Source organism: Neodiprion virginianus, chromosome 5 (genome assembly GCF_021901495.1).
Source record: "Neodiprion virginianus isolate iyNeoVirg1 chromosome 5, iyNeoVirg1.1, whole genome shotgun sequence".
Taxonomy (NCBI): Eukaryota; Metazoa; Arthropoda; class Insecta; order Hymenoptera; family Diprionidae; genus Neodiprion; species Neodiprion virginianus.
Window position 1 is genome coordinate 30875039 of NC_060881.1, and position 26163 is coordinate 30901201.

General features: G+C 41.4%; 2 protein-coding genes across 4 annotated transcripts; one reads left to right on the top strand and one right to left on the bottom strand.

The window, feature by feature from the left end:
* Positions 1-1796: 1796 nt before the first annotated feature.
* Positions 1797-14412, bottom strand: LOC124305445 (neprilysin-1). Its single transcript, XM_046764902.1, has 12 exons — positions 12835-14412; positions 11308-11533; positions 9479-9517; positions 8346-8591; positions 7789-7997; positions 7073-7252; positions 6772-6983; positions 6474-6690; positions 6222-6404; positions 5983-6145; positions 5567-5883; positions 1797-4829 (listed from the first exon to the last, which is right to left on the bottom strand). The coding sequence occupies exons 1-12, from the start codon at positions 12946-12948 to the stop codon at positions 4557-4559; spliced, it is 2379 nt and encodes a 792-aa protein (XP_046620858.1). The 5' UTR covers positions 12949-14412; the 3' UTR covers positions 1797-4556.
* On the top strand, positions 8554-26109 carry LOC124305444 (activated Cdc42 kinase Ack). Of its 3 annotated transcripts, none has more exons than XM_046764900.1 (5): positions 8554-8647; positions 19152-19688; positions 19913-20770; positions 20898-23411; positions 23521-26109. In XM_046764900.1, the coding sequence occupies exons 2-5, from the start codon at positions 19174-19176 to the stop codon at positions 23618-23620; spliced, it is 3987 nt and encodes a 1328-aa protein (XP_046620856.1). In that variant the 5' UTR covers positions 8554-8647; positions 19152-19173; the 3' UTR covers positions 23621-26109. The 3 variants fall into 3 exon arrangements, with proteins under 3 accessions (XP_046620856.1, XP_046620857.1, XP_046620855.1); XM_046764901.1 differs by lacking the exon at positions 8554-8647 and adding an exon at positions 17177-18011 and having other exon boundaries at positions 20898-23316; positions 24715-26109; XM_046764899.1 differs by lacking the exon at positions 8554-8647 and adding an exon at positions 17178-18011.
* Positions 26110-26163: the final 54 nt, after the last annotated feature.

The window sequence follows — 26163 nt, forward strand, 5'->3', positions numbered from 1 at the left end:
TATTATTATTGTTACGTGGAAATTTCTGACATTCGTAATATATATCCCATTGTAATTGGCCTGCCAACACCCGTCAACGAGTTGGTTTTAACGCGTAATAGAAGATACCAAAACCCTCACACAAATACACACAAGACACACACACACACACACGCACGGCACAGCGGGCTCTTTTTTGAGAAGTGCATCTTGTCTATAATAATAATAATAATAATAATAATAATAAATAATGTTATATTACTTGAAAATATACCTTACCTTAAAAGAAATCGAAATTGATGCGTAAACGAAAAAAAAAAAAAAAAGAAAAACCGAGAAACGTAAGACGAAAATGAGGCATAAATAGAAAATGAAAAAAAAAAACAACAACAACAACAACAAAGGGCAAGAAAAATTCAAAAATGTTGAAATAAAAAAAAAAAAACCATTGAAACAATGTTAGACAACTCACGCAAGGTGCGGAGCAGTTTGAGCTCTCTGATTGGTATCTTCCCGCCACTGTCATCCGCCCACAATTGAATGGCTGGGATCACGATTGGTGCTTTGGAATATTAGACTGAATTGTTGTACGTTTTAAAGGGAGTCTTCTCCGGATAATTGGTAAAGAAACATTATTTCTATTGGAATATTTTATAATATTGCTTAGGCACTTTAGGGTTAAATAGAAGAGCGACGCTGTGCGACTCTCCCAGCCCTTGCGTGTAATTCAATTAATTTTATTATAATTAATTAATTCGCGTGTCTGAGGGGAGCGTGTGTACATCAATATGATATACATATGTGTATATATATATATGTATGAAGAAGAAGAAAAAAAATGAGACAAGGGAGAAAGAAAAGATTAAAAGTGAAAAAAAAAAGAAAAAAAAAAACAGAAAAACCATAACACGATAAGAAAACGATGTAACGATTAATGTAGGATAATTTTAAAACGAGTTATTAAGTAAACCGAGCAGCGTCAAGCTACATGATGTATTTGTCATTTGATATGATGTGAGGATAGTTTTGTTGGCGAGGCGTATAGACTGACTGAGTAGTAAAGACACACTCATGGTGCACTGTACTGCTATTTATTGTGTATTGTATTCACTACACAACGCCACTACTCTTATCGGCTCTAGTAAATCATTTATAATCTATCAGTCTCTGCGATTTTTTTTTTTTTTTTTTTAACGACGCCAGTCGGCGGTGAGAATTTATGAGAACGAACTTGTCGTTATTTCGATGAAATGAAAACGATTAACATGACGAAAAGACGCAGACGATGTGAAGAGGAAATTTTATGAACGATTGAGAAGAAGTCGAAAGGAGCAGTGGTAAAGCACACTACAATATTGAATAATATTATTATACTGAGAGAGATAGAGAAGGAGAGAGACACGAGAAAGCTCTTTCGAGAGGATTTAATTTATCTCTGTACGCATATGTGATAAGGTACCACGATTGCGATGTAACGTCGTGTATAAAGAGGAAACACGGATGATGATATATAAGAAGGAAAGAAAGGAAGAAAGAAAGAAAGAAAAAAAGAAAGAAAGAAAGGAAGGAAGGAAGGAAGGAAGGAAGAAGAAGAAGAAGAAAAAGAAGAAGAAGAAGAAGAAATAGCGTGAGAGAGAGAGAGAGAGAGAGAGTGAGAATGAGAGAGAGAAAGAGAGAGAGTGTGGGAAAGCGAGTAGGAGAGTGCGCAATAGATATTGATGATACTACTGTATATATAGAGAAATGCGGATTGAAATATATAGGGTATTGAAAGCTTTGTAAATTGGCTTTACTGATGTCCCATATTTTTAACAAGCTGTTAAAATAATAATTATTTAATCATTCACCGAAGATCCATACGCAATACCACCACTACTGGCTTTAATCTCGCGTCACGTTTTTCGTTTCCAACCGGTCTAATAAGAACGAAAGAAAGAAAGAAGAAGAAGAAGAAGAAGAAAACCTGCCGTCTACGTACGTGCGCAAAGTGAAATAAACCGTATAATCTAATCTCGACGATTGACATTCGTTTCCGTTGACTGAAATTAGGGCGAATACGATTATGTGAATTGAATGATCAGCTGGACGAAAAAAAAAAACAAAATCAAATTGTACGTTCGAGATGATGACTTCGCGCAAGTTTCGGTTAGAATGAAAAGAAGAATAAGAAGAAGAAACAAATCCTAATAACAATAACATCCACGTTATGTCCCACAATTTCGCTCCACCGTGTAACGTCACAGAAAATATAATTATTTCAACACAATTCGGTCACACACTTGCTGACAATGAGACTTACATACGTAAATATTCGAAAGCTAATTTCTGTCTCTGTACATTATAAACAGAGGTTGGCTTAAGCATTAGCCATGCCCGCTGCGCGTTCCATCAACGGCTGTAGATAAGACCCTATCGCTTTGACCAATATGACCCATTTAACGAAAAGGAGTACAATAAGCTGCTCTGACTGTATTATTACGATTAATATTATTATTTTTATTTTTTATTATCATTATCATTATTATTATTGTTGTTGTTATTATTATTATTATGCATGATACGTTATTTTGATGATTTTTTATTTCGTGTATTTAAGTGACGTAGTTGACCAAGTTACTCTCCTCATGTTATATTATCATTATTATTATTAATTATTATTAATAACATTAATAATCTTAATTGTTAATAATTAATTAATTAATTAATTCTTATTGGACCGTGCAATATGTACAAATTTTTGACTAAATCACATTTTTATATGGATATTAATGTAGGTTGCAGCGTGCGGTGAAGATGTAGGTACACTACGCGTATACATGCGTACACATAAGGTGAAACGAATCCTATTGTCTGTTGTATATTATTTTTATTTCCACCATGTTTTTTTTTTCCTTTTTTTTTTTTATATTACACAAAACGCAAGATCAGCATGAACCATGCCATGTATGGATGATATGTTCCAATATTAGATTAAATCTTTCAACAAATACACATTGCCAACGGGCATTCTTCATATGCATATATCTCTCTGCGTATGCCGTATATGTATGTACATACATATTTTACACATCGCACAGGTTTATACGTATATTTTAAATTCCCACGTTCCCCAAAAAATAAGATTTCCTCGATCGAATCAAGCACAATGTACATCTGACAGGTAAGTATCTCTGCTGTAGGAAGATAAAATTCACCGCTTTGTGCAATCAGTGATTATATAACGTTTTAATCAATATTTTTTTTTTTTTATATTCCTTTTTTACGCAGGGTCCGAAAACCTGGTAAAAGACACGGAATGATATTGCCAGGGTTTCGTGAGATGGTTCAGTGTTTAGGGAACAAATTGTTGAAATATTGTCAGGATTTTTACGGATGTAGGCAAGTTGATTGTGAAAGATATCATGCGCTTGAACAATTCAATGCTACGAATTTTTTTACAGCCGTAAGTGCAGTTTTTGAATATACATTTATGTATATTAGTTTACAAGTTAGGCTTCATAAAAATATCCAATGAACTATATCATCGTTATCATATTACGTATCCTAGTACGTGAAATTAAATTTTATAAGGTAGACTTTATGCACTATGGGTACGGAACGTACGGCTACATATATTTACACATAAATATACAATGCGGGAATCGAATCAATTGTAAAAAAGTTACGATTCAATTATCCATATCCACGAAGTGTCGCCTAGTTCTTCGTTCTGTTCCAACTGCAGCAAGTAAGATAACCGTATGGAATATCGCAATAATGAATACGATTATACGAATACATAACTTGTAATTACAGGTGAAGAAAGAAAGGTGGACAATCCGTGTATAATGATTACAATCACTCGACTGAAACACAAGCAAAGTATAAAATTATATAGCTGAGATCATCAAATGATTATTTGGTGGCATTAGCATACATCATATCAATATAAGTACATAAATATTCGTAAATCTTTGCCGTAGTAAAAAAAAAAATCTGTCACGTTGAACAGCTTTTTTTCTTATTATACATTCGGCAATACGTTATATCTACCGATCTCTCCAGCCAGACCAATTTTAAGGAAAGAGTACTGGTTGTGAATCGAAATTCACCGAGTGATGATTGAAAAGTTGTATTATTAAATTGACAAAGAATGGCCGGTAACTTATGTGTAATTTTACAGATAGACGGTCTTCCTTTTTTTTTTTATCACTGTCCCTCCATTATCGGACTAACGGAGCTTTCGAAGATCCATGTTATTTACACACGATCACCCAATTGACTAGTCCAAAAGAAAACCAGAGAAGATGAAAGTAATTCACAGTGACAAAAGACAATGAAACAATTACTTTGGACTAGACTTCAGGCGTCTGTTATTCAATACGTCACACTGGTCATTCTTCTCCAGATTTTGTTAAGGTATGTATATCTTTCATCCGCCCCTTCAGTGTGGAAATTTTTTTTTTATCATTCGCCATTTCTCACCGTACAGAATCGGTTTTTTTTGTACGCTCCGCGATGCGAATTATAGGGATCAGCAGCGCGTCCACGTTTTTCAAAATACGTTTGCAACTCATTCCTGCAGTTTAGCGTCCCGCTCACCAGACGCTGCATTTGTGAGTCGGGTTCATCGGCGAGCCCGGTGAGCAGTTGAAGGCACGCGCAAAATCCTGGCTGTTAGAAAGTGGGCCCAAAACCCGCACCGGACCCGGCGAATGCACGCTGCTACGGATCTTTGTCAATGCGTCCTCCGGGCGCATCGAGCCGCACCAAATCTGGGCATAATTTAAAAAGAACAGCTGATCGTGCGTCAAATTCACACCTGGCAACAGCGGCTCCTCTCCGTGAATGGAAACCCACTTTTTGTAAGCCTGCAAAATGAATGTTCATTATTGTCAGAGAATGGATTGCAGAATGGAGAGATTAGTTTCGACGGTTGGGAAAAATATTTTCGAGCGTAAAGAAGTCGAGAATATTATACGTTAAACGTTCAAACTTTTTGAACAAATCTCATTTTATTACGTCATCAGTGATTGACTGTATTTTTGTGGCTAATTCGATTGCTTCTGATGCTGCAAATGGATCGAGTTATTGGATTGATCAGAAAACACATGTCTTACGGTAAATATTAAATGGAACTTTTCAACACTCGATTATTTGAAAAAGTAATTTTTGAATTTCGACCGGTTCGTCCACCAAGTCGGCTCCACGTAATTCAAAAATAATTCCCTCATTTTTCAGATTTCTATCTCAACTCTAGACCCGTAGCCTTACCCTACGTTTTGGTTCACCATATTGGATCTGCCAGTTTAAATGTTCAATTTCTGAGTTGAGATTACTAATCACCGATCCAAAAAAACTCCCCTTTACCAAATTTCATCTAAATCCGTTCGGTAGATTTCATCTGCCCCTAAAAGTGTTGATGATTATTTTTTAATCATGTGAAACCGATTTAGACGGTGATCCGGTCGAAGTTCAAAAATTACCTTTTCAAGGATCACCCTAAGGTACATGTAACGTATATCGCCAAAAATGGATGAATCGATGGCCATATACGGTACACCAAGGTGTTCAAAATCGACATGTCTACCCTGCGAGATATATTTACCCTAAAGGACTGCTTGAGACCACCGTTATCGGCGATGTTCTCGCCCTGAGTCATCCGGCCGTTTACGTAAAGGTCAATTTCCTGAAGTCTGTAGCGGGAATACTGGTCAACTATACACTGCGCGCGTTCGCGAAATGCCTTGATAGTGGCATTGTTCCACCACTGCATCATGTTACCGTCCTTGTCGAACTGGCGCCCCTTGTCGTCGAAACCGTGGGTGATCTCGTGCCCGATGACGACACCGATACCGCCGTAATTTAGGGACTTGGGAAAGTGTTGCGAATAGAATAACGGCTGTAGTATACCCGCGGGAAATACTGTAACATCATACGCGTGCAAGTAAACACGCAATATTATTGATCATAATAATACCGCTAAGTCAATGTGTGTTATACACCTTTCATATATCTACAAACCTATGTCGTTTTTGTTGGGGTTGTAGAAAGCGTTGACAACCGCCGGTTCGGTCGACCATTTGTCCTTGTCTACCGGCTGCCTCAACTTCTGTAGATTGTGGTACGCGTCGTACTTCAGAACCGCCAGTATGTTCTCAAGGAAACGATGGTCCGTGATGTTGAGCTGCAACGTTCGTAGAAGTATAATATAATCGGACTTGGACGATCAACGAACCCCACTTTGTACAACAAATTCTCACCATGACGTATTCCTTCGAAAGCTCAACCGAGTCCTTGAGGAACTCTGGATACCCGATACGCTCGTTCATCGAATCGGCCTTGCTCTTCGCCACGGCCCTCGTCTCGTCGTCCATCCAATGATTCTCAGCCAGAAGTTCGTTGAAGGCCTCTCTGATAGTGTGAATCATCTCCAGCGCGGTCTCCTGCAAAAGACGCGTGTTGTTTGAAAACTTTTACTATCCGAACTTCTATCCGACCATTCTCCATCCCACCTTGCTCTCGTGGTTGAAGTTGTCCCGGATGAATAGTGCGCCAACTGCCATACCCAGCTTCTTGTTTGTCCATTCAACGCACTGAGACCAGCGGTTCCGCTCGCTCAGGATTCCCAGGAGGATTTTACGAAACTCTACTCGCTTCTGTTGGTAGTCGTCGATCATGTGCGGCATTATCGACATGACCAGGCGCCAAAGGACATAGTTGTGGAGGGTCCTGAACGTAGGAAGTTACGCGTTAGAGAAAACAATTGTTAGACAAGGCTCTTGATCAACTGTTGATTCGACAACTGCAGACCTCTGGTCGGTGTTTTCAAGGATGCGGCCCATCTGGACGAAGTAGGGCATCGCGTACGTAACGACGGGCTCATCCTCCGTTATCGGAGCGGTCAGAAAGGCCGTTAGATAGACATGCCAGTTCAGCTGAGGGACTTCCTCTTGGAGCTGGCGGAGAGTCAGCTTTCGATAAATTGCGGAGGTATCGTGTCTGTCAGCTTCCGGAAGCGACGCCTGTGTGGACAGGAAATAACGTTACATATTATTCTTTTCTCTTCTCCTTGAAGGTTTCTTTACGAGCGAATCCCCATGCCGTTTCTTACGTTAGCAAGCTGCTTCTCGAGGACGATTACTTGGTCGAATTCTGCCGCCGCAGTCTCTGGATTTGCTCCGAGGAGGATTGCGACGTTCGTCATGTAACGGTGGTAGGCCTTCAGCTCAGCCTGGCTGCTGGCCTTCAAGTAATAGTCGCGGCTTGGAAGAGCCAGCTGCATCTGATCCAGCTGAAAGAATGCCTACACTGTCTACCCATTCCTGTGATATTTCACTCTAGACATGGGGACAACTCCAAGATGCACCTGCAGATCTCAGGGCTGAATAAATCCATTTGAAATATAAAGTTGAAAATATTTCTAAAGATTTCGTTCATCGGGAACATGCGACATAACGTTTTGGATTTCAGGTAAGCGATATTTAAAGTGAAACCATTTCAAATATTACCTAGGCCTGCAGGCACCTATCCAGAGACATTGATTCAGAGGTCAGAGTTCAGCCCAAAGTGCGACGGTCACTAGGTACTGCGGCTATTTTAATTCAAATTTATACCCAAATGATAATGCGTACAAGCAAATGTATCAAATCGCACAAGAATCGTGATTCCCATTAATATCGATAAAGTGGCCTCGGCGCAACCGTAATTATTCTAGGTATCAGAAGTTAAAAAGTTGAACGTTTATATGAGAACTGGAGGAGTCTGCGAAGGGCGGCCGATCAGCTGAAACCTTAGGTCATCGACTAAGGTCTTACTTTGGTGGCGCACCTGGAGGATGTTCGCGGAGGAGTTCTTGTCGTCGGGTCCGACCCACTGCTCCAGAAGCACTCCCTCGTTGTACTCGCCACGAAGGCGGCCCAACAGGACCTCGACCGGATACGGCGGAGGGATCCAGGAGGCACCCTCGACTGCCGGCCACCCCCCGAGTCCCCGAAGGGTCGTCCTGAGCGGAGCATCACCGATCTCTCGTATTCGAGCTGGGGAAAGTCGTATAAAAAATGTTTACCTCACGCATTAAGAGTATGCCACAATCAGTCTTTACCGACCGAGTCGAATATCACTTATTTTCACTATCATCGAAGCCTGCAATTAGTGGTTATTCGATTGCAGGAATATATTTCCCGGCATTAGTATTGTGTAAAAAAAACTTTGTTGCGATATTTTTATTCGGTATTGCATGTAGAATGGTGCTACTCAGAGCTTCTTTGCGTCAGTGATGCGTAAAGTGAAATTTTACTCAGTCGGTAAGGACTGACTGTACAGCATCTTCTTAAGGTATAATATTTTATGAGAAATCGTTATAATTATCGATATATTTCACCCACGGATATCGACGCAGGACTTGTAGAACATTTTGGCCTTCAGGGTTGCGGCGTTGTCGTCTTCGTTCGGCGGCTCTTCGAGGACTCGTTTAAGGATGACCTGGAGTTGGTCAGCGAGCACTTCGAAGGTGCTTATCGAGCTGCGATCCTCGGGAATGACGTGAAGGCGATTCCAAGTGCCGCAGGCGTATTGGAAAAAGTCCACGCATGGCGCTGCGGTTTGATCCATCGCCGAGAGGAGGCTGGCGGCTGGGGAAAAACGAGGACGGTGCTTTGAGCTTCGGGGTGACAATTCATTTTGGCGGGTAATTTCTTAATTCAAACTCTCTCGCGCGGCTGCTCAATCTCGTTATTTAATAACAATTTACGAACGGTACGGGCGCTGCTCCCCGTAATTGCAACGGTGGAGGATGATATTAACGCCCTTGCGGATGGGCTCGGCTAATCTAATACGCCGTGCAGTAACGATGCGGCGAGTGGCAATAAGAGGCCCTGTTATTAAAGCTCGCGGAGATGCAATTATACGAGACGCGGCTCGCGATCTGTTCACAGAGATCTGTTCGAGATTCGCAATCTTCAATCCTCATCTTCTTAATCTAATCTTAGAACGATATCAGCCACGACAGCCTTGAGCACCGAACCGAAAAATTCCTGAAATAAGACTTGGAGGTGAGGCCAATATCTTCCTCAAAGTCACGGATATATTCGTGTGGCCTCATGATTTATGATTCGAAATTTACGATCTACGCAATATAATTATCAGTGGCTGTCGGATGGTATAGAAAATTTATTAACGGTAGGATAAGAACGACACGACAGCATTATAAACGGAATAAACACGTAGTGGATGATTTATATGATCAATCGTTTTTACTTTAATCACACTAAACTACGAGAGTGAGATTTTAAACTGATTATTATTTTAAAATGCTATTAAGTTTCTGTAGTTGAAAAATCCCCCCCACCCCCAAAATGTCTTAATACACTTTAAGTATAATACTTATTTCTACTCAACGAGTTCATCGAGTTCTAAGCTTGAAACTCATATAACGTACAATGATAATAAGAAAATAAATTGCCTCTGTCGTACCTATGATGCTTGAATTTATGGATCGAGGGTATCAACTGTTGCTTACCTGTTCGCACGCACTCCTCGGTCATGCACACCTTGGGCACTGTGGATTAGAATGAATATTAATTTACACGCTGCATAAAAAGAGAACAGTGATATTTTACCGGCACCGCGGTGCACACGGATTACCTGAATTTTGATACATTCCCTTTAAAAGAGAAAAGAAGAAAAAAAAAAAATTAACAAAAACCAATGTATTGATTTTCCTTGCATGTTACATCAACTTGAAATTTTGTACCGCTATAATCAGGGGGAGAATTTACTGGAATTTACTCGCTTCGCGAAGCTCATCGTTACGACAATGGCTAATTGTATCATGTAAAAGCGACAGGCGCGCTTGGAAACGACAGTTGTTACTCGTGGTTGGCATGTATGTATATTTCCGCAGGTAGAGGTACAGGTATAAGGTGTGTATATTTTCAGTTGTCCAACTTGTCACAAGTTTATCAAGGATAATTTATTCCGCTCCACCCTTACACCCCGCAGCCACCGCTGCCCGGAAAATTAAGTAATTATTTAATTAAGTGCCCACGCCAAAGCAGAGGGAAGTGCGAAACAGGGAAAATTCGCTAGTTAGGCGGAGTAAATATTCGGTAGAAAAAATAATTAACTCCACTTGATCTTCAAACTCTTATAACAAACTTCCGAGCTCCGATAAAATTAAAAGCCTACAATCCACTCTAAGCCCTTTCAACTAATTCAAAAGTTTTTACTTAACTCGGTAATACCGTAGTTAAACCTTATTAGCTTGTTCATTTTATGCCCCGCTAAATTCGATCGATATTTTTCGTCCGTGTGAAATATTAATTTCGACTTTCGCCTACTGTCAAAGACTCCATTTTGAAAGTGAGAGTATTTTTCTTTCTTTTTCTAGCTCCGGAAAGTCTTATACCACATTGAAAGGAAATCTATAGTTCTGTAATTCTGGGGAAATGGCGGGCGGGGGCTCGAAACTGTACAGAATCTAGCTACCGTTGCCTGTTGGCCGAGTGGACGTATAACTTTCTGCCGAGTTGGGAATGAGGAAAGTTAGCCGAGAGTTGTACATGTACTCGAGAAAACTTGATTCAAAGTTTCCATCGGCCTGACGGCTAGATAGAAAAGAGAACGAGATACCGAGGCATGTGCCTAACACTCTCTACCGCTAGGGGAAATGTAAATTCTACCAAGTTTCCTCTGTCTCTGTGGGAATATCGCGTCACGGCTGGGAAAAAACGCTCTGCTGTTTAGTTAAAAACTATCCAAGCTCGGTCCCTTTTCCTTCCGTCACTCTCCTTCGCTCCCTTCTCTACAATATCAAATCACGTCTAACATTGGGGAACTCGAGAAGAAATGGTACGGCTACAGAAGGCCGAAAAACAGGCAAAATAACTTCATTGGTTATAGTTACTAGAAAAATCTAGTTACATAAATTTTGACAGTAAACGCTTTGAATATCGTTCGAATTAGCAAAAAGGCTTGATATAAGTAACTATCAAGTGTCATTGCAATAGTTGTCAATACCCATATTTTCTGGTTATCGTTAAGTTAAATCTGTACTTTTAGTTTTTCTATATTTTTTCACTGAAATGGGACCTCGACATCAATTTATTCAAAAATGTACCAAGAAATACCAATGATCAAAGAGAATAGTGCAACAAATACCAGATTGTCTGGTTACAGCTGTAAATCCGGTTTTCATTTTTTACCCAGAACCATATTCTTCGTTCATAATAAAAAATGAAGATAGTTACGGACTGTGTAGTAACCGAAACTAGATTTCTCTGTGCGTGCTCACGTAACGCTCACTCAGGGTAATAAGTATGGCCTTTTTCCAAATTGTGCGAAGCTCACCTATTTCCTGATCGCATTCACGCGACGTATTCAGACCGAGGAGCAGAAGAGTGAGCAAGCAACTTGCGACGAGAGTGAAGGCCAACACACCGAGCAGTCGCTGCCTGTTCAAGGACACATGACTTCTTCCTCTTGGAACTCCACCACCGCCAATCGAACCCTGAATATTGCTTCCACCGTGATGAGTTATGCTGGCTGCTGCGACTCCTCGAGGGCCGATTGTCACCTGGATAAATTACGAGGTTGAAGGTTAGCAGTGTTAACGGAACGAGACATGAGAAAAATTTTCATTATTATACAATTTTAGAATTACTTTGGAGAAGTTGGCTTATCAAGTTATGACTATGTGTTGTTTACTGTGCTTGACTAAAAATTTCAGGCAATCCTAATGGTGCCAAGGTACGGACAATGTTTCCTAAACATGCAACGTTACAGTAACGTTACTAAGTTCAACCTCACTGGAAATTAAATACGCTAGGGACAAAGGTCAAGGAACAAAATCGTTTCGCCTGACCGTGAACTGTAAGAAAAATTTTGGCGCGGACCTTCAAACGGCAGCTATATATAATTCGCTTATAAGACTATTTGCGATACTAAATTTCTGAATTCGCCAAGCCTACAAGTGTAGTTGGTTGCCCGACCATACCGAAATCACTTGGTCACTCGTAATTGCGATGTAAAGAAAATATATAATTGCTATTTAACGGTTCAAACTCAAACCAATAGCGAAATCTGTGGTTAGAGATTGATTTTTGCTTTTGTATAACGTAGACCTCTGCAGCAAAATTGAGTCACATCGTCGGACTTCTCGACGGTTCACCGAAAGAGAAATTTATAGTTTTGCTCGTTATATCGTCCGTAACTATTTTCAGGTCATTACCATATTACCAAAAAATGCAGGACTGAGTACAAAATGAAAATAGGTTTCATCATTGTAACCAGAAAATTTAGTATGCGATACTATTCTTTTTCATTAATGTCACTCGAACTGTACTTTCTTGTAACTATTGCATGACAATTTTATGGTTCAACAATAAATTGATGTCAAGGTCTTATTTGACTGAAAAGAGTTCGTAACATGTTAACGTCCAGATTTAATTTTGCAATATCCGTAAAATTACACTAAACAGTTACTTGTAATATCAACGATATTTGAACTGTTATAATTGAAACTATACCCATTTTAGTAGAAATTTTCTATCAACTTCAGGAAATAAAATTTATCCGCAATGATTCGGAATCCAATAATGTCGAACTGGTTAAGATATTATTTTCAAAAATAGATAAATGGGCAACAAACAAAAACACAAGTTGTTGAAACAGTTCTAGGATCCAAAAATATGAATCAATTTCCTGGCCGAATTCCAAGAAAAAACAATTGTTTGCGCGTCTTTTTGTGTCTAAAAAAGCTCCCTGTCCTACATGCGTAAAACCCTCGATTCTACGCCGAGTCGACACTCTTAATTACGTGTTGTAACAGCTCTTCGGTCACGTGGATATTTTAGAGACGATTGGTCGTAATCCCACCTGAAGCGGTACACCGGAAGCCGGTCCCTGGTGTCCGACGGAAGCTGGAAGGAGCTCGCTGTCCTCGGGGACGACGTTGGTCCTGAGGTAGCCGTTGTTGCCGTCAGTCTTCATGTCGGCTCGCCGCGGCACGATTCTCGGAAGGCGCACTTCTGAACTAGGCGGGAAAGCGAGACTTTGGTCCGCGGATCCACGGGGCCGGTGGGGACGCAACGCCGTCGCAGCGCCCTCGGGTTTTCCCTACCACCTCGCCCTCGCCCTCTCACCCTCTCACCCTCTCACCCTCTCGCCCTCGCCCCGCCGATTCCGCGTTTCAGCTCCGAACCGCCGCCGCTGTACGCTTCGCTGGACCAGTTTATCTACGAGGGGCTAGTTGAGCGCGCTGCGTGCAACGGAGCGTTAGCACATCGCCTCTGATCACTCGGAAGCCCAGCTCTCCCGACTCTCGGCTGTCTCCGAAAATAACGAGGAGAACTCGCAAAGAAGCCGAAACGAAAACTACGCAGAAATTATAGAGGGAAAACGACTGCTATTATCCACGGATAAATGCTTCGAGATAACGGTCACCTTAAAAAACCGCGTTCGCCAAAACCTGATTGGTCAATTCGAACAACGATACACAGAATCCGTCGAGTCACGTATCCGTTGAAAACACCGAGCCAAGAAAAGAAATTTTCAAATTTCCCGCCAATTACCACAGAGTACAGAATCACTGGTCGGTATGTAGATTGGGACCTCGCTGTAAATTTCTTTCTCAGTCAATGGCTCACGTGTTGCGGTATCACGATCACCTTCCGCTGCATGAGTGCGAGAAACTTCCGTCCTTTGCAAAGATGCGGTAAAACCGCACGGTTTAAATTCGGTATAAAAGCTTCGCGGAATAGCCTGCATTTCAGTAATCGTCGGGCAAACTCCATACGTGGCCTTGAAAATCCGTTGGTTACGTGTTGCACCCGGCGGGGATCGGAGGTGGGGGTGACGGCGAGGGTTGGGGTGGGGGCGGGGGTGCGCAAAAGAAGTCGGAAGCCAAGGGACCGCCGGCTCAGCGCTCATGGAGGATCGGTCCCATCTTCGGGGGGGCGAAGGGCGGCCCCCCCGTTGCGTAGGCCTCGATTTCTGGGTGAGAAGCCGGGGTATTCGGCGCGAGGATTGAAGCAATGACGACGCGTAGAGCGGAGCCGCTAGCGACGGTTTCGGGGGGATTTCATGGACGGCAGGTGATCCCCGGTCCTTCTCGAGTCGATCCGCGGCTTCCTGGTTGCTGCACCTGCAGGTGCAGACGTCGAGGCGCGAGGCGATCGACGGCGATATACCGACGGCGGCGGGCGTCGGGACGGACTGATTCGAGACGACGAGACGCCGCGAAACGGTTTGTCGTAGCGGACGGCTTGTTGCGCGTTCGACGTTCCGTGTCACGCGTACCTCGCCTTGCCTCTCCGCGCCGCGCCGCGCCTTGCCGCACCTTCACGGTACGGCGCGATCCAGCCCCGAGGCTATTCGTCGGCCCCAGTAATCCAGTATCCTGCATCTAGGCTGACACTCCGCAGGTCGATAACACGCCTGCGCTCTGCCGGGACCCCCCGAGGATCGTCACCGACGAGTCTATCTATCACAGGCTGCGATGCAGATCGACGCACCTCGCCCTATCACTCACGACCAAATCCTCGAAAGGGGTTGATGCGTTGGGAATTTTTTAATGCTTCCAGTTCGACCCGAGGAATTAAAGCCCACTGCGTCTCTCACAATCGGGGTTGTACTACAGGCCTGCAGGGCGATGTCTGAAATTGTGTAATTTCAAATATCCCCACGTAACTTGACATAGATTTGAACATGCATCCTCTACTGTTCATTTGAAAAGGTAAAATCTGCGCTTTGAACTGTTTGTCAAATTTCTCTGTTCGAATGGGTACCCTCATTTTTCCTAAATTCCGTGGCTAATATTGCAGAATGATTCTCTTTGATTGTAATAAATTATGTTGAAATTGTCAGGTCCTCATTTAATTCTTAACTTACCGAGGAAAATGTTTTTACCGATCCATTAATCCTTTTACTCGGGTGAGCAGTGATTTGATGAGTGTCGTGATTGACTGGGTATTGCGCGTGAAGACCGAGCATGGCTGCACCTGTATAAGCCTCTCTTTCAAGAGAAATAACAGCATTTTGAAAGATATTTTGCAAATGAACAGCACGTGATTGCAGTGCTAGTAATATCCTCTAGATATCTGCTAGTTACAAGAATTGTCAAAACTGCAGTTTGATGTGGTTAAAACACTGTTCTTGAAATGCAATACTTGTTTACAATCGTCTGCACCAGTTGCACTACTATTTTTTATAATGTAGCCTAACAGCCCTTGTGAAAATGATTTCTAGAAATTTCTGAGAATTTTTAAGAAAATTCGGACCGAGCAAGTTTTTCGTTCAAAATTGTATAGATGCATAGTTGTTCGTAAATAAATGTGAATTTTCATAAAAATTCATTGTATTATCGAAAAAAATCTACAATATTCTTTAATTTTGTACGGAAAATTATAAATATCTAATATTTTCTATAAAAAAATATATTTACAATTTTGTACGAAAAAGTACAAAAATGACCGAAGTTGTAGAAATTTTCACTTATATCTATAATATTTAATACAAATATTAATAAATTGCTCACTTTATTAGGCATATTACAACAGTGTACTCATGTCTATATTCTAAACCGCAAAATCATATTATTTTGGAGATGGTAAAAACTTGTGAGTGGAATCACGATCTAAAACTTTTTCTCGCAATCAGTCAAAGACGCAGTAGTCTTGACCAATTGTACTTATTAGTTTAAAAATACACGAAGGTTAGTCCATATGTCTTTATTATTTTACATGGAAACGATACCTCAGTACATACTTTTAAAAAAATGTCACGCAATATTAGGTAAAGGAAAAAATTGGAGCAACTAGTAGAATGAGGTACTGCGCGGTTTATATTCTGTACCACTTTTGCTTGTTTTTCGACTTTTAGGCCATCAATCGGTAAACAATATCTTTGGATCAAGTTCAAATGAAAGAATTTTGAAATCCTAGGAGTTGGTATACTCTGACAAATCGCATCCGAAATTTTTATAAGTATTATCGTTATGTGAGACTACTTTTTCCATCTTACATATATGACTTATTTCCAAATTTTCATTAAATTTTTTTCAGATTTATTCGGCGACAATCTTTAAAACTGGAATTGACTCCGAGTGATTGAAAAATAACACATAATAGTATCTGGTTTTGATAAGCCTGCACTTTTCTCGATGTTTAGAAAGGTATGATATAGTCTTGTCGATCAGAAATTGAACTGGTGACATAGAGCGGCGTCAACTTTGTGTAGTTCTGAATATCAAGTAACAGAACAGTTGTATGTCCGTTTAATTGAATCGATAAACGTGTATTGGTGAGTGGTGTAAATGAACTCCACGAAGTAATACTAACTTCGTGATGAATTCATACAAAACTACTGTCGTCGGCTGAATGCATCGCCCATATTGAGCTGTCGTATATCGATTATTAAAAAACAATTGCTCTCTCATATTGCAAAAGAAGAATATTGAATCTGTCAAATCTTTTGTGAGCTATTTTCTGACAAAATACGAGTAGGTCAATCATGAATATCTAGAATAGTAAATACGTAGGCATCAACTATTATTCCTTGACCTTCTTTCTCAGAATCTAGATGACCTCCAATTATACTCGCTCCTGTGATCCATTCTGTTTATGTGCATATAGCAGTGACGTCGAGCATATTTCAAGTCTCAGATCTCAGTTCTTTGGAACGTGTAAAATATTATGGTCTCTATATTATAGTTACTCAAACACTTCTTAAATCAATCTGATAGAATTCAAGTTCGCGTTACGATGTATACCTAAAAAAAAAACTCATAGGAATGGTTAATTCGTATTTTCACGAGATTTCAAAAAGAATTCTATTTCGGTTACAAAACGAATTCTCCTTTTCAAACCGATTTCATTCGAATCTCGATATAGGTATGAAGAATTTCGAATTGTCCAGTCATTTCTGTTTACCATCACGCAGGTATGAGGGAACGCATAAATAGAAATCCAATAATTTGTAATTCAAGTATCTATAATTATCTCTCAAAAAGTAATCCTTTCACTTACATTCTAATACCGTAGTCGATGTCTATTTGAAAAGAAAGTAACGACGACAACGCTACAAAATCGTAGCGGTAACTTACGTAACTACCGATGCATCACAAATCGTAGTTACAAAAAACGCCGCAAAGTGGCACTACTAATCGAACTATGAGGTGGCGCTAACTTGGCGATGGTTTGACAACCTGCTTCAATGTTAGGTTAGTCTGACTTCGCTGCTCCTCGGAGCAGAGAGTCCATCTGTGACAACTGTGCGTGAAGGTAATCTAGCCCATTGACGCATGTATACACGTATGTGTGTGTGTACGTACGTACTACACTGTATCACACGATACTATAGCGATAGTCACATGTCCGGTTGACCCTAACGCACATTTGAATCAATGGAGTGATAAAAAAGTTTCCTTTGTGTGATGATAACGGCCGGTCATTCGACTGCATGTATAATAAAGTCCGCGTGCGTGTGTCGTCGAGAGGTTGGATGTGAAATAGTTGGGGTTGAGACGTCGGTGCCAGTTACGCGTAGCTGCGTGCTTCTTGTGTAAAGCTAGAAACGATAAATGGCAACGGCATCGTGGGTGCTCGGTGGCTCTCGGAGTGATCAAAGAGCCGAGTGCAAGCAGCGCTCGGTTTTGTCGCGTTTTGGCCGTTCATGCTGCACTTGAGGAGACGAACTTCGTCTGCGGGAAAATCGGTGCGGTGAAAGTAGCTCGAACGGCTGCTACGTTATACGTTACGCTCGTAACTCATAGACGCGCCACGCATTACACGTAAAAACAACTTCCTCCGCGTCGATGGCGAAATTCGCTAATCGCAAGATTGTGCGCTAATTATGGACTTCTCGGTATCTGGATCGACGCTCCGAGGATGAACAACCTGTCGTTGTTCGACACCCCGGAATACCGCTGCCAATTTTATTACCCTCGAGGAAACGCAGAGCCGCCAAAAAGTCCCTACCCTGGCTGCTGCTAGCATGCCTCTTGACACTCGACCTCCGCACGCGCGACTCTACACCTCACGAATTCATTGCTATAGGTGAGTGGGTATCGTATGACCGCTGATCGTTATGCATTACTTGTTACATGTTTTGCGATTAAAGAGAGGTGTTGTCTCTTCATCGAGCTGTTTACACGCAAACGTCACTCTTGTCGTTCAACTGTTGCGACGGCGTTGTGCAGTCGTAACATATATGAGTCGTAAACATTCCCTCGTATGTACGCAATCGCATGCATAGGTATGTGTCGCGTGGTTGTGCGTTATACATGCTTTAACGTCTTAATTATACAATTCGTTTTTTCATGTTATACTTTTCCATCCCCGCACATTCCTCGGCTTCATTCGAAATTAGTCAGATTCCTCCGTATTATTATTACATGGACTTTTCCATCTTTTTTGCTACAGATTGAACGGACTTTCCGTATGATTCGATGAAAAATTTGTCCCGCGGTAAGTGGTTTAGCCAACCACGCACACTCATCGTCTCAACGTACGTGTGAATTTAAAGTTAGATTGAACATTGTGACATGTCGTTGACATGCCTTGTGAAATACACGTAAATATTGTTTGAATACCTACTGTTACAAGACAAGGTCAGCATTTCGTATTCGGTTTTTCGCGAGTGCTCTTTCAAATTGAAATAATACCGTGAGAAATCTCGTCAAAGAAACAGAACTTTTGATTGCGAAACAGAGCTATTCCATCTTCTTTTGTTCAAAAGCCTTTGCTAACTAACCATTTAACCATTAGTTTCTCATTTTCCTGAACAGGATTGATATTTTATCATCTGCGGTAAGGGGCGGAGAACATTTAGTCACCGATATTCGGCGAATTTTAAAATCAAATCAACATGGCTACCGTTACTCGCGTGCAAACAAATTTCAACTGTATGCAACTCCGTTGCCTTTCCTCCTCAGTTACCCAGCGCTATCTCACGCCCTAGAAAATAACGGCAAGAATAGTTTAGCTGTGATTTCACCTTTGCACAAAAGCTGAAACATTTAGAATTCAGCTTGTGAAATCTACTCGCACGTGTGTGTCACTTGGTCGATAATGCAGTTTGTAAAACAACTAGACCTTTAATGTTTATTGCTGCGCTACAATAAGGAAAAATTTAACTACACAAAATCGTACATGTCTAAACGCACAATTCTGTAATATAATTTCGTCATGCTCTAGATGCGTTACCTAAATATAAACAATGGCTGACGAAGAAGGAACTGAGTGGCTCCACGAACTGTTGCACGACGTTCAGCTGACGCAATTTTTCACTCGGATCAGAGACGATCTTCAGGTGACTCGATTGCACCACTTTGACTATGTGCAGCCGGAAGATCTGGAGAAAATTGGATTGGGTAAGCCAGGGATAAGACGGTTAATGGACGCAGTGAAGAAGCGTCGAGCAAATCAATGGAAGAAAAGCTTGATAACGAAGATAAAAAGCACAAAAAGTAGTAAACGAACATCACAGGCGCTGGACAGTCCCGCAACGTTAACTTGCCTCATTCAAGAGAAGGACGTTACTCTTTCTATAAAATTAGGCGACGGAAGTTTCGGTGTTGTCAGACGAGGAGAATGGACCTCTCCCAACGGCAGAACTCTTCCTGTCGCAGTCAAGGTTCTCAAAGCTGATGCACTCACCCAACCCAGTGTTTTTGAGGACTTTGTCTCTGAGGTTCAAGCCATGCATACTCTGGATCATCACAATTTGATCAGGTATAGTTTGCAGCATGTTTAAGAGAAAATTGATTTTCTCAGTCATCTAACTCTCGCAAATATTCTGAAGACCCACGGAGTTATGGAATTTGTTTGAGAATATTATCACAGGTAAAGCTGCAGCAAGTTGCTTGAAAGGAGATGTTTTGTTAAGACTGAATAGAACAGAATATAATATCATGAACATTTGATATCCTTATCTTCTTCTACTTCCTCTTCTTCAGATTGTATGGAGTTGTTTTATCCCAGCCAATGATGATGGTGACGGAGCTGGCAGCGCTCGGAGCCCTTTTGGACTATCTGCGCAAGCAGTGTGGCCATATGTCTGTCCTCACTCTTTGCAACTACGCGTTGCAGGTGGCAACAGGAATGGCCTATTTGGAGACTAAGCGATTCCTCCACCGTGATCTGGCCTGCCGAAATGTGCTCTTGAGCTCCGTTGACAAAGTTAAAATCGGCGACTTTGGCCTTATGAGAGCTCTGCCTCAGCAGGAGGACTGTTACGTCATGACGGAGCATAAAAAGGTCCCATTTCCATGGTGTGCCCCAGAGTCTCTGAAGGCGAGACAATTCAGTCATGCGTCGGATGTCTGGATGTTTGGCGTTACTTTGTGGGAGATGCTGACTTTCGGCGAGGAACCATGGATTGGATTAAACGGTTCGGAAATCCTCAGGAAGATCGACAGGGAAGGAGAAAGGTTGCACGAACCGGACGCTTGTCCGCCCCCCATGTTCCAGCTAATGCTACGCTGCTGGGCCAGAGATCCCGCGGAGAGACCGACTTTTTCCACTCTGAAAGAGGCCCTGACCGGTATGGTACCTTCGGTCATGAAAGCCCTGAGCCGCTTTGAGGACACCGAGAAAATGACCATCGAACAAGGCGATCAGATTGTCATAATCGACGGAAGGCCAGAGAATTATTGGTGGAAAGGACAGAACCAACGCACCTTCCAAGTCGCCCTCTTCCCACGCTGCCTCGTTGATCCGATGAGGCGGAAACAAGCCGAAGACATCAGCAAACCGCTTGAAAATTCGTTCATTCATACCGGCCACGGTGCGCCGTTTGGAAAATCGTGGGGCAGGTAAGAGATTTGATATTATTTTGATTTGTTCATTCAGTGAGTAATCTTGTCACTGAGATTGTTTGTTATGGAAATAATAAGAAAAACAATGAGAAAACAAACATTCTTTTTCCATTTTTCACCCTAGTCCCGTCTTCATCGACGACGTCTACTTAAGGAATCCTATGGAGCCACCTGACATTATAGATGTAACGGGTGTTGAGAGTCAGACAAAAAAAAGATTTCAGTACGGAACACCGAGATCTAGAAAACAATTCAACTATACCAAACTGCAAAATGACTTGAGATCCAGTCCAGCGAAAAATAGCGGCATGGTTGTTACCGGTGTTAATCAAGAGGCACGACTGATCGATCTGACACCGGAAGAACTGGCCAATGCGAGTGGCACAGTACAGCCTGATACAACGTGTAGAAGAGTTGTCAATATACTAGACGAACCTATAATCGATGCAACGGCTCAGCAATCGCAAGAATACTGGCAAAGCGATGACCCCAGAACTTATGCTAATTTTCCTGGCGGCGTAGAGGCCACTCAACCTGATCCGTTTGACACGTCACTTGTGTTCATGAATCCGCCACACTCTCGATACTACAGCCACGTTACTCCGGATTTGGCAAATCATTCTGTAGTAAAAACACAGCAAACCTACGGGAATGTTCAGAATGACGAGGACACTGCCGGAGCAAGCCAATTCAAAAACGAAGCGAAATCCGCTGGCATGGGAATAGAACAATATTCCTTGAGTTTGAACAAGGACATCAGAAGCGGAAATACCAATTTAAATGTGAACGTAGACTCGGCCGAGAACGGCGATGGCGCCAACGGTGATTATTACAGCGAAATCGATAAGCTCAGTCCCACACCATCAAGTCTCTCCAGCTGGCCCGAGGATCTACGAGGCGGCACGAGTCAAACCTACGCAAATGTGGCCGAACGTAGTCTCAGCGTCGCTGTTCCACCTCCCCCAACACCACCGTCTCTCGGTCCTTATGAAGCTCCGCCGAAGCCAAAATCGAATCACGATCTTGCCCAGAGTTTGAACGAGTTAAGCATAGATGCGAGAGGTCAATCATCTCCCAAAAAATTGGACCCAGCGTTTTTAGTTGAGCTTGAAAAACACCTGGGCGAAAAAGAGGCCTGCAAAAATACTAATTCTAGTCACGCGGTTAACACGTCCATCGCGCAATACGCTTCTCTGAACAAACTCAGGGAAGAGAATTCTGCTATTCCTCTTCTCCAGCCCCCACCGGCGTCCACGAAACCGAGATCTCCCCAAAGCGAGCAGCGCATTGCCGCAGCCAACTTGCCTACCAAAGTTCAAAATTCGTGGCAACTAAAGAGCACCAATGTTCAGAGGCCTAGGAGCCAACTGGGTCATCATTCCCAGATGGTCGAGGCAACAACGGACGCTATTGTTGGACAGATTTGGCACCAGACTCATTCCCAGCAATTTCAACAGCCAAATTTTACCCAGTCTCAGTCACAATTGGCGCAAGGCACTTCGCAGGCTGGTTCGAATCTGCTTCAGGTGGTTCCGGTGGCCGGCGGATTCAATCACGGGCGAATGAGTAACCTCGAAAACGCGCATTCTGTCCAACCGACTCATTCAAACTCCAATCAAAGCAATCCGCAACAGCAGAATCTGCTCACTTCCAATCATCACAACTACTTCCAGCAGCAAAACGTTAACTTGCAACTGTCCAGTCAGAACGCCGAACAGCACAACGTTAGCCAAGCACAGAATGACCTACATTCCAATATGCAGAGCGCCGCGATCAGGTCCTCAACTTTGCCACGGCCCGCGGCAACGGCTTCGGGAGCCATACTATCCGAACAGGTCTACGCCGAGCTGAAACAAACTGTCCCCAATCTCGATCAGCTCTCACAGAGCGAGTTCAACACTCTGTACAACAAAACGGTACAGCAGAACATATTGAGGAATTATCACAACAGCAACCAGACGTCGTCGAGCGGTACCACCGGCCAAGCGACGAGCTCAAATCACGACAGTGCACATGTTCAAGGACACGCCGCTGCTGCTGGTTCTGCACAGCCTGGTTATCGCTATAACCAGACGCTGCCGCGGGCATATCCCGCCCAGGATCATCCCTGCGATTTTAGTCTCAGTTTGAAACAGCCTATCAGCTACAATCCGCCACCAGCTTACTCCGCCACAACGTGGAACAGCCCTATGAAACCGCTGCAGAACGGATACCCGCAGTATTCGCCAGGCAGGCACAACTCGAATGTGGTCGGCAATCAGACCGGAAGTCCGAATCTCATGCAGTTTACACCGACGAGAATCTCTCAGGCGGGGCCGACGATGCCCTCGCAGCAACTGTCGACGGCGCGAACTTTGCTGCCTCAGCTAAACGAGACTGTCATCAATACTCAGCTCGCACCTTCCGTTTCGGCTTATCCATCAGGAATCAGCCCACCGCTAACAGGCGCTTCCCAACAGCTCGTCATGTCCTTGAACGACGAATTTAGGGCCAGTAAAATCATGAAAGTACAAAAGGAAACTGGGGACGTCGCCCAGACGGAAGTTCTCGCCGCTTTACAAGCCACCGGATGGGACACGAATCAAGCTGCTAAACAAATCATCAAAGATCGACAAGCCAAGATCGAATCTCTTGTTAGGTACGTACAATATATTTAGTTGCTAATAGGAATAATTATACAGATAAACTACTTAAAAATTGAATCCTTTTCAACTTCACCCACTAGGTAACAATTTTTCTGTTTTCAGACTGGGTCTAGCTGACAGACCGCAGTGCGAAGGAGCATTAAAACAGACTGAGTACGATGTGGAATTGGCAGCATCTCTTCTTTTGGACCGCGTTAGATGAAACTGAATTATCAAACAGCCAAGATGCATCTCGAAAGCACGGAAATACCTTGTCAATTGCTGTTTTACTTTGTTTTTGTTTAGTTTCTCTTTGTCTTGTGTTTCCTTAACTCCGTAGACAATAGGATTGACAATTGTACCAGTACCTATCGGAATTGTCGCGAAAAATCCTCTATCGTGACACATACCAAATGACATGAAGATACAGTTACATTAGAGAGAACTCCAGTAAAATAAGTAGAAAAAATTCGAGTAAATAGCCAAGTTTTAACTTGTAAGTAATCTAGGTCATAAAATTACCTTTATTAAGGGGTACTGACGGAATCGTAAACACGCATCTTAGTGCTCTAACAGATTAACGTTTTCAAACTTCCTATCTTACTGAAATAAAAGGGTGTATTGGCAGTTTGAAAATGGATACTCTGCAGAAAATGTGTCTTCGAAGTTAGATTAATTACAAACAGTGAAGTTCGGAGCAGAAAGATTTTTTTTTAATAATTAGAGACTACGATTTCCAATGTCTTGACTTGACTACAATCAAGCTTCAAATGATTGAATTTTTTTTTTTTATGATACTCCCATAAAGAAATCCCGGTAAAAACCTTGGTTATTCGAAGATATACTTTCAAAGTGTACCAGTTTCAAATCGCTGTTTCAGTGGTGAGTCAAGAGATAAAAAGAGAAACTCATCCCTGCAATTGTACCAGGACTGAGATTTTACCTGCGTGTACCCAGAAAAGAACTTTATTTCAATAATTCACTATTACATATATCTTCGATATATTCAAAGACCATATTTCATTATTTATGTATTCTATTCTTACTACCCAAGCATAAATTTTTTCACTCGTAAATACTCTCACTCGTCATCCAAATGTCGATCAAACGCATATATATATATATATACACATATATTCCCCTATTTTAATCCCTCTCTCTGATTGCTATTGAGAATGTATTATATCCATTATTAGTAGGTCACATTGATGTATCTGTAAGAATGCGCAGCAGACACGCTGAAATCTGCATTATTGTGACTCGGAAAATGTGTGAATATGAAAACCATAGTGGATTTATTTTAGTGACTTTATACAGGAGCATCGTGTGAAATGGTTCAGTCTAGTTTAAATATTTAGCTTAGTCTAGTTTAGTTTAGTAACGAGCGTGACGAACACAGCACTCAAAATTCTTACTGTGATAAGTATTATTATACATACTACTATTACTATGTTACTACCATTGTGCAGTATAAGTATACTATTGGTCGATGATAACTAAATCTTATAATTATATGTATTTCGCAAAATGATTTGATCTACGTAATTTATAGTCGGTGAGGCGAACCAATACTTTTGCTTTGCTTTAATACTAAATGTGCGGAATGATAGATCTACCATCGAATACTCTGTCGTAGAATTTAGTATTACTCAAAGCGTAAATCATTACTTACGATCATTTGTAATGACCACGAATTTAATGTTACAAGCAAGGCTTATGGTGAGTTTGCGCAATTTTTTCAGTTCGACAAAAAATTCATTTTCTCGTGTTTAAAATTACGTGACTGGCTACTTATTCTGTCCGACACTTTTTTTTGCTTATCGTCAGGTCGTTAGTCTGATTAAAAAAATCTAAGCCGAATATACGTGAAAAGCTGAAATTAAACGAAAATTTCTTTTAATAACAAACATTCAAATTTACTCATCTGCTCAACTACCGGAAAAAAGACACGTGCAAGAAATGAAACCTTTTCAACTTTCACATGACGCTTTTAGTCTTATCATCAGTAGATACGTGTATTGAAACTGAATAGGAAATAGAGGTAAGATTTTATTTGGCATGACGGGCTCGTGTCCGCGTTAATTTTCACTTTCTTCGTACATCATAAAACACTGTTTTAACACAGAAGAATCCGGAAACAGAATATTTTTCAAAGTTTTTTGCTAAGGGAAACAGAAGTTAATTGCATGTTAATATTCACTTAAGACATATTATGTATTATTTGATCAATTAATATCCACGACCGAATATCTAAACTTGGAATAAATATTCTGGGTTTTAGGTTTTTGTTCTTTTTCTTCTTCAAAATCACCAACGCATATACACCAGCGAAATTGTAAATGTATATTTAGCGCGAACCTAAATATTGCATAATCTTATCCCATTTGTATGATCCTTCCTAATAGTTGAATTATTCTTCACCCTCGTAATTATACTTATCATTTTTCCCATAGAACAGCCAAATTTAAATACAACAAAGTCGAACGTCCACATGACATACAGTGAATTATTTAGTTATTACATAATACGTATATTAAAGTATATGCATAATAGGTATATCTAAGACTGCTGCGGAATTATAGAAATCAAGAAATTGGTTTATACCTGTAATACGCGAGACGCTGTAAAGATAGTTGAAAATCAGTCGAAAGAAAAAAAACAATACTGTACATCGCATTATTATATTCCCATTAAAAAATTATTTGTTCTTAATTTCCCGTATCTCTTTGTTCCTATAATATTATTATATTTTCTTAATTTTAAATC